At 40.1% G+C, this 12,500-nt stretch overlaps 1 protein-coding gene across 9 annotated transcripts in view; it reads left to right on the forward strand.

Annotated features, from left to right (window-relative positions):
- Positions 1-266: 266 nt before the first annotated feature.
- LOC135112203 (uncharacterized) overlaps positions 267-12,500 on the forward strand; it is a 38,997-nt gene continuing 26,763 nt past the window's right edge. For 8 of the 9 annotated variants that reach the window (XM_064026397.1, XM_064026364.1, XM_064026386.1 and 5 more), the window contains exons 1-3: positions 267-330; positions 2,968-3,129; positions 4,512-4,593. In XM_064026397.1, the coding sequence (XP_063882467.1) occupies positions 3,088-3,129; positions 4,512-4,593 (124 nt within the window). In that variant the 5' untranslated portion in view covers positions 267-330; positions 2,968-3,087. Of the gene's footprint in view, positions 331-773; positions 899-2,967; positions 3,130-4,511; positions 4,594-12,500 lie in introns of those variants that run through there. The other variant, XM_064026375.1, reaches the window with a different exon arrangement.

The following is a 12,500-nucleotide window of genomic DNA, read 5'->3' on the forward strand; positions in this document are numbered from 1 at the left end:
AAATAGTGATGGATTAATTCCAGTCTCAAAAAAGAACTATAATTCATAGTTTCCTGAACCATTACTTAAAGATGTGAAACACATAGCAGGATTGAGTCACTTCATAATTTAAATTTAATCGTCCATTTGACTTTGTCCTATTGAAGCTTTAGGCCTCTTATTATTAATTCATCACATGATGTATTTAAACATTTTTTACATATTCGTCAGTATAGTAAGAGGTGGATAGTTTTTTGACCGATCCCGTGGGTATATTGTTTTTAAATATTCAATCGAAGACGTTTGGAGAACGTCAAACTTTTCTTTGCCAGAGAGAGAATGAGAGGACGGGTAAGAGCTGTTGCTGGTTATATAATTATTTTTATTTTTATTTTTATTTTCCATGTTTTAATAAGCTTGCTGTTGTCGTAGGTTATAGTAATCGTAGATAAGACTTATAGACTTATAGAATGATCGCCAGTCAGTTAGGGAGGGTTAAAGAAAACTGATTCTTGGCCAAAAAGAGATGACGTGGGAAGGAGCTGTTGCCGGTGATATAATTAATCTTTCTAAGTTTCAGTGAGCTGTTGTCGTAGGTTACCACAATGAAAGATAAACGCTTGATAGTTTTGATAAGTATCCCTTGACAGGAAATATTTCAGGAACACTTGCTAATGTTATGAGAGGACAGAGTTTATCCACGCGGCCGTTCTCTCGTCATAACCAGGGATGATTAGTGTTATACGACTCTTATATACTTTGATTTTCATGTGTCAGTGCGTCATGCTGGTCATCTTGTTAAGTAGCTTGGGTAAAGCTGAGTGAGGAATGAGTCTGCAGCGTAGGATTACTGAGACTGACGTGGCTTGGTTGAAGCGAAGTGTGGTGTCCTCCGTGGTGTGCACATGCCGTGGTATAGGTGCGGTGTGCTGTGGTCAGGTGTTCTTTGATGTGTGCTTGTCGTGGTGGTGTGTGGTGTGGTGGTGTACTGAGGTATAGTGGGGCCGAGATCTGGTGTAAGTGTGGTGTGGTGTGACTAAGGTGTTGTGGGTTTATGTGTAGTGTGGCGTGTGGTGTGGTGAGGCCTAGACTTGCTTCAGGTTTGGTGTGGCTGAGGTATTGTGGGGTGTGGTACGTCGTGGTGTGACAGGTTGTGTGGTGTGTGGTGTGGTGTGACTGTTGTGTGGTTCGTGGTGTGACAGGTGAATGCAGATGAACAGCTCAGTGCACTGACACACTCCCTGTAGTACATGAAATTTCACTAAACCTGTCATTATACTTCATGAGATTTATGAGTCCATCCTTTGAGTGCCATTGTGTCCACTTATGCACCATTGTATTGCATGGGTGGAGTTTGTTAGCCTGATTGATCACACAGCATGGGAGGACAGAGGTGGGAGGGTAAGGCAAGGGAGGGGAGCAGAAGGGACAAGAGGAAGCTAAGCTATTATGTGATTAGGGCACCTTGTATATACATATTTCCTTGGTCCTGCATCTCCTCTTATTTTTGGGGGGCTGTTACTGACAATAACTACATTATTCACTTAGGTGATGGCAGGAAAAATTTGTTGTGACGTGCATGACAGGGTAGGTTTGATTTAAGTCAAATTATTTAAGTTTATTTAAATTATAGTAAAAAATAATTATTTAAATCAAAATTAAATATACTGTATTCAAAATTATTGAAATGTTACATTGGGTCAAATATCTAATGATATATATATATATATATATATATATATATATATATATATATATATATATATATATATATATATATATATATATATATATATATATATATATATATATATATTTTATTTTATTTTATTTTATTTTATTTTTTTTTTTTACTGTACTTTTATGTTTGATTGGAGTTCCACTTCTTTTTCTTTGTATTTATGTATAGTTACTTTAACCTAACAGATCTGATTAAGCTATGATTTTTATGTGAAAAACTCCTCTTGGGTAATGTATATTAAAGTACAATTTCATTTAACACTGGCCAAGTTTGATACAAGAAAATGTCCTCATAAGACTGAAACAAATAGTTACTGGAACAACCCCTAAACCCCTAAAGGACAGGAACATTCCTCATGGACACCCCTTCAACCTGGACTGGTTTTGACAATTCAGTGAAAATAGGTCATGTTCCATCAATTTCTCAACTCTGCTTTGACCAACTACTTAACATGTAATAGCATCACACTTATCAATTCTTCCTCTTCAATCTTCTGCCACCGTGAACTTTGGAAAATTTGAAATTTGAAATTATAGGTCAACTATAGAAGCCACCTGCCTCTACATTGCATCAACTATAGACACCATCCACCCTATAAGGGTTAAACCAGTAAAGTGCCTGGAAGGCGATTGACGAGCGAAGCTGTCAGTAATGAAACAGTGGAAGCACCCTGCAGATTGTGCACTTGACTAATATTCAGATCACTCTAGCAAAAAACATTGCAAGAGTCGAATGGTTGTGCTATGTACTGTTGGATAGGAAATTTCATTTTGTGTTTATTGGTGTCCACTTTTGTTGAGACAAACAAAAGTTGATGAAAACCTGCAAAAACTGAAGTTTGGTTTACAAAATCCCAATTTTGACACACTTCTACTTTTTACAAGTTACCCTTTGACTTCAGCCAATAGAAGAGATGAAAGCTACATCATATAAAATTGATAGAGTTGTGTTGTCATATGGTGCAAATTTTGTTACAATTGGCTATGTTGTTGAAGAGATATTAGTGTTTGAAGAGTGTTATAGTTGAGCTGGGCTGGATCAGGCAGCTCAAAATGAAACAACAATCTCCTTAGAAAACTTTGCTTTGCCTGTAATAAAAGAATTGATTTATATAAAAAAATCTGATGTAAATCAAGTAAATAGATTTTTTATTTTATTTGTTTTAAATCATGATTTTATTCAACTCTTGTACAAATATGTTTTGTTACTTTTGTTATGTTAGTTTTAATTGCAATGTTGCTTTCAAGGGACAAGAATGTACAGCAAGAACTTGCAGAACTCGGACAGAAGTGAATTACTGGATCTGAACACCTGATTAGGTAAAGAAGCACAGCTGCACAAGCAAAGAAGAAACACTACTACCATGAATGCCCAAGACTTGTATGACAATGTGCTGCAGGGAAGAGAGTGTAAGTCATTTCAGTTAAGTGATGATAACTTCTCACCCAAGTCTAACCTGGCTGTGTCCCCACACTACACCACCCTCTCTGGCACTCCATGCCGATGACTCTCACTCTCCTCCAGTACTTGTGACACGCCTCGGTCCAGCCTCTTTGACTCAACTGAATTATCAATCAGCTTATCGCCAGACAACCATGGTTCCAACTGTGGGCACATTTATCCCATAGAACGATCACATTCAGAAATGGGTGCCAGTACTGTGGAGACCAAACTCAGGAAACTGGATCCACTCAGGTCATCCTCTGATCCAGAGATGAATTGTTGCCACTCGGAAACTCATGTCTCTATAATGAAGGCTTTAAACAAAAGTTATAAACGTGAAGAGAATCTCACTGGTGACTTCTCCAAGGCTCTGTTGCTTCCTATCCTTGAGATTGGGAAACACCCAGACCTTCAGTCTATAAGTGTTCATACTCTAGCTGATGTTATTAAGGGCAAGTACAATGATAAACTTGCCTCCTGAATATGACGGAGGGCACATAAAGGGGGCAGAATTGCGGCACTTGCCAGAGTTAGTGACTCAGAACCCAAGAGCTAAGAAAGGTGTTTCACTTATGCCACTATAAGGCCTTCCTTGAGCTTATTTCATTATTTTCCCTATATCATTCTCTCCATCTTATGTTCTACAGTCCCTCCTTTCTAATGCATGAGACTTGCATTGCTCAAACTAAACTTTTTATTGGGCTTATTAGAAATTAGGTCATTTATTGTTTAATTGTGTTATTTTACTGAGGTTGTTTAATATTTTCATGTCATTCATCCATTAACAAACCTTTTTATTGGCTTTATTAGAGATTAGGTAATTTATTTTATTTAATTGTGTTATTTGACTGAGGTTGTTTAATATTTCATGTCCTTCATTCCTTCCTGTCAAATTCATTAACCTTGCAATGTTCAGACAACACTTGTATAGTGTGAATACTTTGGTATTTTTTGTTTTTTACTGAGATTGTTTAATATTTTTATATCATCCACAAATTCACAAAACTTGCAATACTTAAACAAAACCTCTAATCTCTGGATTGGAGATTGGAGATTGGAGGCATTCTGTTCTGTCTTACTGTGTTCTGTTTTACTTATATAATCTGTGGATTGGAGATCAGGCATTCTGTTCTGTCTTACTCTGTTGTTTTATTTATTTAATCTATGGATTAGAGATCAGGCATTCTATTCTGTCTTACTGTGTTCTGTTTTACTTATTTTCATATGTCCTGTCAAATTTGTGAGACTCACAATACTCAAACAAAATTTGCAATGTATGGATTGCAGATTAGGTATTTTATTCTGTTTCATTGTGTTCTGTTTCACTAAGATTATTTAATATTTTCAGCCCAAGAGTGACACCACCATTGATGAGAAACCCGAGGACAACCTCTGGCTACAACTGGGCTTTACTGTGGACTCTGAGACAGGTAAGCTTTGGGGATCATTAGCTTTAGTCATCAATACTTAATTAGCATTGGTGAAAACTAGTGTGCATTCTTTCATTTATTTTTAAGAGGTGGCCATTTCTGTGATAGTGGTGCCTTAAGCTGACTAATGTTCTTTTATGTAGAGAGACAAGAATATGATGTACTATCTAACAATTTAATATTGTCTTAGCTAAGTAAATGCTCACAATTGGCCAGTTATAAAGACCTGGCCATTTCTGCAACAGTAGCATCTCATGTTGACTGAAGTTTTACCATCTTAGAGAGAGAAAAAAAAAGGATGCATTCATTGTGTAGCTATTCATATATTAGCTGACACTGTGCCTCCATGATAAAGCGGGTCGTGTACTTGACTACGAATCTGTGGGCCCTGATTTGAATCTGGGCTGGGGCAGTTGATGCATAGTTCACCCATTTGTCATCCTTTGGATTGGTTGGTAAAGACTACCTGGGGAAGCATGGGGAAGGTAAACTATGGAAAATTGAATATCCCTTACCTCTGTGCCCTTGGGTAAGGGATATAATCCATCTCAGTTTCAGTGGTGTACACAGAGATGAGGTCATGTGCAGCTATAACTTGTGCTCCCAATTTTACCTTGACCTCAAATGTATGCTCATGAATGCCTGTTTATGTCTGTGATGCACAGTTGCAGGGTCTTTTAATCAGAATGAGTATGGTATGGTCTCGTGGAATGTCAGTTCACCTATTAATGCTTAGATTTCTTCATAAATACTTCTTCTAGTGTCTCAGGCACATTGACAATCTGCTGAAGATATTGGTAATGCTCCATACTCTTGGATATCTTGGTGTTGAAGGTTTGGATCAAGGCATAAGCTAGCTAACTCTCTCTCTCTCTCTCTCTCTCTCTCTCTCTCTCTCTCTCTCTCTCTCTCTCTCTCTCTCTCTCTCTCTCTCTCTCTCTCTCTCTCTCTCTCTCTCTCTCTCTCTCTCTCTCTCTCTCTCTCTCTCTCTCTCTCTCTCTCTCTCTCTCTCTCTCTCTCTCTCTCTTTCTCTCTCTTGCTTTCATTAATGATTCATGATTCAAAGTCCTGCAGAAAGAGTGAAGTCTGTGCTGCTTGGCAGATGCAGATGACAAGGTTGATCTTAACTTAGTATTTTGGAAAGGGAGGATTGGCTTGGTTTGATGCTGAAATTGGCTGCTCCTGGCTTGTTCCTTACTCCTGATAGAATGAGCCAATTTCAAGTCTGGTACTCCTTCCATCACTACATTAAAATCTACTTCCTCATTCTCTTCTTTGCTTTCTCATGGTGAACTGCTGGAGACATTTGATTCTCCTTTGTTGTAAGGAGAGCTGTAGCCTCTGTATGGGAGACATTAAAGAAAGTATCCACTTTCAGTGGCTTCATATCCATAGTCTGAGTGTAACATTCTGGAGTGGTATGTGGTGAAAAGATCCTTCTCTTGATCTGATCCTTAATGCAGCATCTCTGTTTGTGCATTCGTGACATTTCTCCATTCATCACTAATAAACATGACCTCTTCTTTGTTTCACAGATATCCCTCTTACATATGATGCTCTTCACACCATATGTCCATTTCATTTCTGGTTCTCTTCTCAGCCTTACACCTCACACATCCTCACCACTTAGCCCTGTTCTTCCTCTCAGCATGCCCAAACCATTAGTGATAGGAGGTATAAAGCCCCTCAGATTGTTTGGGACTGGAATTGCTTATGGTCCTGATGTCCAAGGCACTGCACTTTATACCTCATGGTAGAAATATTTGTCCCACCTTCAGATATATTTTTCAAGTGTTTTTCTGATGCTCCAAAGGGAAGGCATGTTATTGTCATTACACTTTCTGCTCTACTCAGTCAGCCTATTCTCTTTCCACATCAGTTATCCTTCACACTTCATTGTTCACAACTGACTCATTATTCAATCCTTATGTGTTACTCCAGACATACTATTCAAATATCTCATCTCAATGACATTCATTTTCCCTCTCTCCTTGGTTTCCGAGTTTCATGTTTCAGTTTCATTAAATATAGTCACCACTAATACCCCATCCTAAAAGTTTTCTTTGCATTTATTGGAGGTAAAATACATCCATATATATACAGTTTTCAGTCTTCCCCACACCTTTCTTGCATCATTCATTCTAATTTTCATTCATGCACATATTCTTCCATCCACAGCAACTTACAAACCTAAGCTGCTTAAAACAGGCTACTTCATACGGTCTTAATCACCTATACGAGTATCTTCCCACCTGGTTGGCATCCTCCTTGAAGAGGGTAGCCAGGTCAAGACACATACAACATGCCTTGTCTTATTGTAGAAACAAAAATACTGAACAGAAATTCCCTCTCCTTTCACTGCACCCCTCTCAGTTACCTTTTCTAAAAGAAGCAGTATTTTTTTCAAGGTAGCTGTAAAGTGTACAGTGAGGCTGTATCTTCCTGCCACAGAAGGGAATCTTGACTATAACCAACAGAAATGAGCAGATGACATGATTGGGTTTAGCACAACAATGCACAATGAGTTTGCTGCTTTATGTGTCTTCCTACCACAGAAGGGAATCTTGACTATAACTAATGGAAATGAGCAGATGACATGATTGGGTTTAGCACAGCAGTGCACAATGAGGTTGCTGCTTCATTATGATGGCACACTTTGCCTTATGATTACTAGTTATCTCCATATATATTATATGAATGTGAAATAGCCAGAACTTCAGCCAGCTTGAAGTACAGTTCCCTCTACTTCCATGTTCATCACTTAGCATTGCCTGTGTGTGAATTGTCTGCTGTGAACCACTGCACCTGATTCGACTTACATCCAAGACACGTTCCACTCGTTATGAGTAAGAGGGAGGGTGATGGAGGGATTGATGAGATTTGTCTGAGGTACGAATGAAAGCAGGTGGTTCACAACATTGGCAGTGCTAAGTGATGAACATGGAAGTGGAGGGGACTGCACTGATTTGAAAATTATATGAAATTTCATGCACAGTGTTATCTCATAAGGAAACAGTATTGTACTTCAATCTAGCAGCATTGCATTTGCCTCATATGCCCCACCACTAAGTCATCCTTGGTAACCTGCCAGGAGGAAGCAGTAGACACCTGCCGAAACGATAATTACTTCCAGTGAGGTCTAAAGCACTGTTCAGGGGGTGCTGTGAACTTATCATTAAACCCAGCTGTGACCTCACTGAACGTTTCCCCTTGTGTCTCACAACACAAGGGGGCAGTCACAGCCTGCCCTCTAAAGACAACTCTCTTCCTCCACACAAAACTACAAGCACCTAATAACACACACACCCTTCACTCTAAAATTTTAAAATCATGGCAACTCCTACACCAGCCTCGGAGTCCCCATCTGGGGAGGGGTCCATAAATGTCCCCAGGTCGGACTGCCTTTCTGTCGACGACCCCAAGTGTCTTGACACCCCCCTCAACTTTTTCTTCATTAACTTCTGCAACATTCGCGGTCTAAGATCTAATTTTCAATCTGTATAACACCACCTCTCCTCTTCTAAACCTCATCTTCTTTTCCTCACTGAAACTCAGGTGTCTGAGGCAACTGACAGTAGCCCCTTTTCTGTTCCCTCCTACTTTCTCTATCCTCATTTTCGATCCAAAGCTGGATGCTGCGTTTATGTGCGCAATGACTTAACCTGCTCTCGTGCCCACGCTCTTGAATCTTCCGAGTTTTCCACCATCTGGCTACGACTACAGAGTCACTCTCATACTAAATTTATCTGTGCTGTATACCTCTCTCCTAACTCCTCTGACTATAAGAAATTCTTTGACTACTTAACTTCCAAAGTGGAGCACATTCTGACCCTCTTCCCTTTTGCAGAGATCTCCATTCTTGGAGACTTCAATGTTCACCACCAGCTTTGGCTTTCCTCTCCCTTCACTGACCATCCTGGTGAACTAGCCTACAACTTTGCTATCCTTCATGACCTAGAGCAATTGGTGCAACACCCTACTCGTATTCCTGACCGTCTTGGAGATACGTCCAACATTCTTGACCTTTTCCTGACCTCTAATCCTTCTTCTTATGCTGTCACCCTTTCTTCTCCGTTGGGCTCCTCCGATCACAATCTCATATCTTTATCTTGTCCTATCACTCCAATCCCTCCTCAGGATCCCCCTAAGCGAAGGTGCCTCTGGCGTTTTGCCTCTGCTAGTTGGGGGGACCTGAGGAGGTATTTTGCTGATTTTCCTTGGAATGACTACTGCTTCCGTGTCAGAGACCCGTCTTTGTGTGCTGAGCGCATAACAGAGGTGATAGTGTCTGGCATGGAGGCGTACATTCCTCACTCTTTTTCTCGTCCTAAACCTTCTAAACCTTGGTTTAACACAGCTTGTTCTCGTGCTATACATGATAGAGAGGTGGCCCACAAAAGGTATTTAAGCCTTCCATCACCAGAATCTCATGCACTTTATATTTCTGCCCGGAACCATGCCAAATCTGTTCTCCAACTAGCCAAAAACTCCTTCATTAACAGAAAATGTCAAAACCTTTCAAGATCTAACTCCCCTCGTGATTTCTGGCATCTAGCCAAAAATATCTCCAATAACTTTGCTTCTTCTTCTTTCCCTCCTCTACTTCAGCCAGATGGCACCACTGCTATCACATCTATTTCTAAAGCTGAACTCTTTGCTCAAACCTTTGCTCAAAACTCTACCTTGGACGATTCTGGGCTTGTTCCTCCCTCTCCTCCACCCTCTGACTACTTCATGCTACCTATTAAAATTCTTCGCAATGATGTTTTCCATGCCCTCGCTGGCCTAAACCCTCGGAAGGCTTATGGACCTGATGGGGTCCCTCCTATTGTTCTCCGAAGCTGTGCCTCCGTGCTTGCACCTTGCCTAGTCAAACTCTTTCAGCTCTGTCTGTCAACATCTACCTTTCCTTCTTGCTGGAAGTTTGCCTACATTCAACCTGTTCCTAAAAAGGGTGACCGCTCTAATCCCTAAAACTACCATCCTATTGCTTTAATTTCCTGCTTATCTAAAGTTTTTGAATCTATCCTCAACAGGAAGATTCTTAAACATCTATCACTTCACAACCTTCTATCTGATTGCCAGTATGGGTTCCGTCAAGGCCGCTCTACTGGTGATCTTCTAGCTTTCCTTACTGAGTCTTGGTCATCCTCTTTTAGAGATTTTGGTGAAACTTTTGCTGTTGCCTTGGACATATCAAAAGCCTTTGATAGAGTCTGGCACAAAGCTTTGATTTCCAAACTACCCTCCTACGGTTTCTATCCTTCTCTCTGTAACTTCATCTCAAGTTTTCTTTCTGACCGTTCTATTGCTGCTGTGGTAGATGGTCACTGTTCTTCTCCTAAATCTATTAACAGTGGTGTTCCTCAGGGTTCTGTCCTGTCACCCACTCTCTTCTTATTATTCATTAATGATCTTCTAAACCAAACTTCTTGTCCTATCCACTCCTACGCTGATGATACCACCCTGCACTTTTCCACGTCTTTTCATAGACGTCCAACCTTTCAGGAGGTAAACATATCACGCAGGGAAGCCACAGAACGCCTGACTTCTGATCTTTCTAAAATTTCTGATTGGGGCAGAGCAAACTTGGTATTGTTCAATGCCTCAAAAACTCAATTCTTCCATCTATCAACTCGACACAACCTTCCAGACAACTATCCCCTCTTCTTCAATGACACTCAACTGTCCCCCTCTTCTACACTGAACATCCTCGGTCTGTCCTTTACTTATAATCTGAACTGGAAACTTCACATCTCATCTCTAGCTAAAACAGCTTCTATGAAGTTAGGTGTTCTGAGACGTCTCCGCCAGTTTTTCTCACCCCCTCAGCTGCTAACTCTGTACAAGGGCCTTATCCATCCATGTATGGAGTATGCTTCACATGTCTGGGGGGGTTCCACTCATACTGCTCTTCTAGACAGGGTGGAATCAAAAGCTTTTCGTCTCATCAACCCCTCTCCTCTAACTGACTGTCTTCAGCCTCTCTCTCACCGCCGCAATGTTGCATATCTAGCTGTCTTCTACCGCTATTTTCATGCTTACTGCTCTTTTGATCTTGCTAACTGCATGCCTCCCCTCCTTCCGCGGCCTCGCTGCACAAGACTTTCTTCTTTCTCTCACCCCTATTCTGTCCACCTCTCTAACGCAAGAGTTAACCAGTATTCTCAGTCATTCATCCCTTTCTCTGGTAAACTCTGGAACTCCCTGCCTGCTTCTGTATTTCCACCTTCCTACGACTTGAATTCCTTCAAGAGGGAGGTTTCAAGACACTTATCCACCAATTTTTGACCACTGCTTTGACCCTTTTATGGGACTGGCATTTCAGTGGGCATTTTTTTATTAGATTTTTGTTGCCCTTGGCCAGTATCCTTCCTACATAAAAAAAAAAAAAAAATGTTAGTAAAAGAAGAAAAAAAGTGCATATAAAACTGCTCTTTGTGATTGGGCGTAATTACAGAGGACATTATGTTTGAGGACATTACGTTGAGGAAAGGATGATGGTAAGACTGTGGAAAGAGAGTGTGTCTGGCCACTATTATCTTTCCATTTCTGACAGACACAGGGTACATTGGTTAAGCTCTCAGTGTAGCCTACTCTAGGATGCGAAAGACAATGGATGTGTTGAGGAAAGGATGATGATAAGGCTGTGTGTGGAAGGTTGGGCTGAGGGGGCAATGTGGGTGTGTGGCAGCGCGTCATTAGGACCCTGCCTTGCTCCTCCCACCTGTCACTTTGTCCTTACATTAGCCATTATTTGGAGCCATTTCAGTCATGTTGGGAAGAGGTGGGACAATGGCAGAAGCAAAAGGTGGTGGTAATATTTTTCTCTACTATTTGCCCTGTCTTCACTTGGGCTTGACAAGAAAGGAATTTCTTCTTAAAGTTTTCAATTATGTGCATTTCCTATGCATTCTTGTCTTGCAATCTTAAATTTGTGCCTTGTATTTCTGTACTTATTTGTATTTTTCATCATGGCCTTTAACTTGTGTGTAATGAATAAGTAAAATCTTCACTAAAAAGGCTGAAGGACAGAGAGCTTCATCATAGATTATAAAAATGTTGTGCACATGAATTATTAGTTTTCCCCCAAAAGGTAGCATGCTGAATGATAGAAAGCTTCATCATATATTATAAGAATGTTGTGCACAGTATTTGATCATGAGAGAAGGTTGTAGGGGAAGGAAGGTAGTCACCAGGGAGACAAAGACTGTGGTTGTAGTAGGTGGTCAGAATTTTGTGGCCTATGATTAATGGATTTTGGATTTTATACCCATAGCCACAGAGGCTCACGGGTAGTAGGGAGCCACCTTAAGGAATGTGACCATCTTTTCGTTGGTGGGGGAGGAAATGGTAAAGTTCACTCAGCAATTCCCACACAAGTCATGATGGGAGCTTATTGCTACTACACCATATTGCTTACTTAACTCTAGAAATATAAGATAATGAGTAATATTGTTGTTAAAAGAGATAGTTAAATAAATTAGTGGATGAAAGGTGGGTATTTTTTTCATCTTGAAGTGGCATCTTGAAAGGCAAGGAGAATACATTTAGTTGAAGTTTTATACTGCAGTAAGTAGGATTGTACAGGAAGGTGTGATGTCTTCTTGGTATGATATATGTTCCCTGATAACTGCTAAGAATTCATATTTTTTTTTATTTAGTTGCAGTAATATGCAAAGTTTGAGTCACTTTTGTGTCTGTATTTATAGTTATTCTTTTTTCATGTCCCCATTATTATCTCCTCTTCTTCTACTCTACTCCTCCAGATATATTAACATTTCTTTGTGAGAAGCTGTATTTGTTATATCATTCAAGCATCTCGCCATCCTCGGCTTTTCTTGGATTCTCTCAAATATGAAGCCTTCGTTCTTGCAATAATGAGTGTGTGTGTGTGTGTGTGTGTG

This window comes from Scylla paramamosain, chromosome 2, assembly GCF_035594125.1.
Source record: "Scylla paramamosain isolate STU-SP2022 chromosome 2, ASM3559412v1, whole genome shotgun sequence".
In the NCBI taxonomy this organism is placed as follows: domain Eukaryota; kingdom Metazoa; phylum Arthropoda; class Malacostraca; order Decapoda; family Portunidae; genus Scylla; species Scylla paramamosain.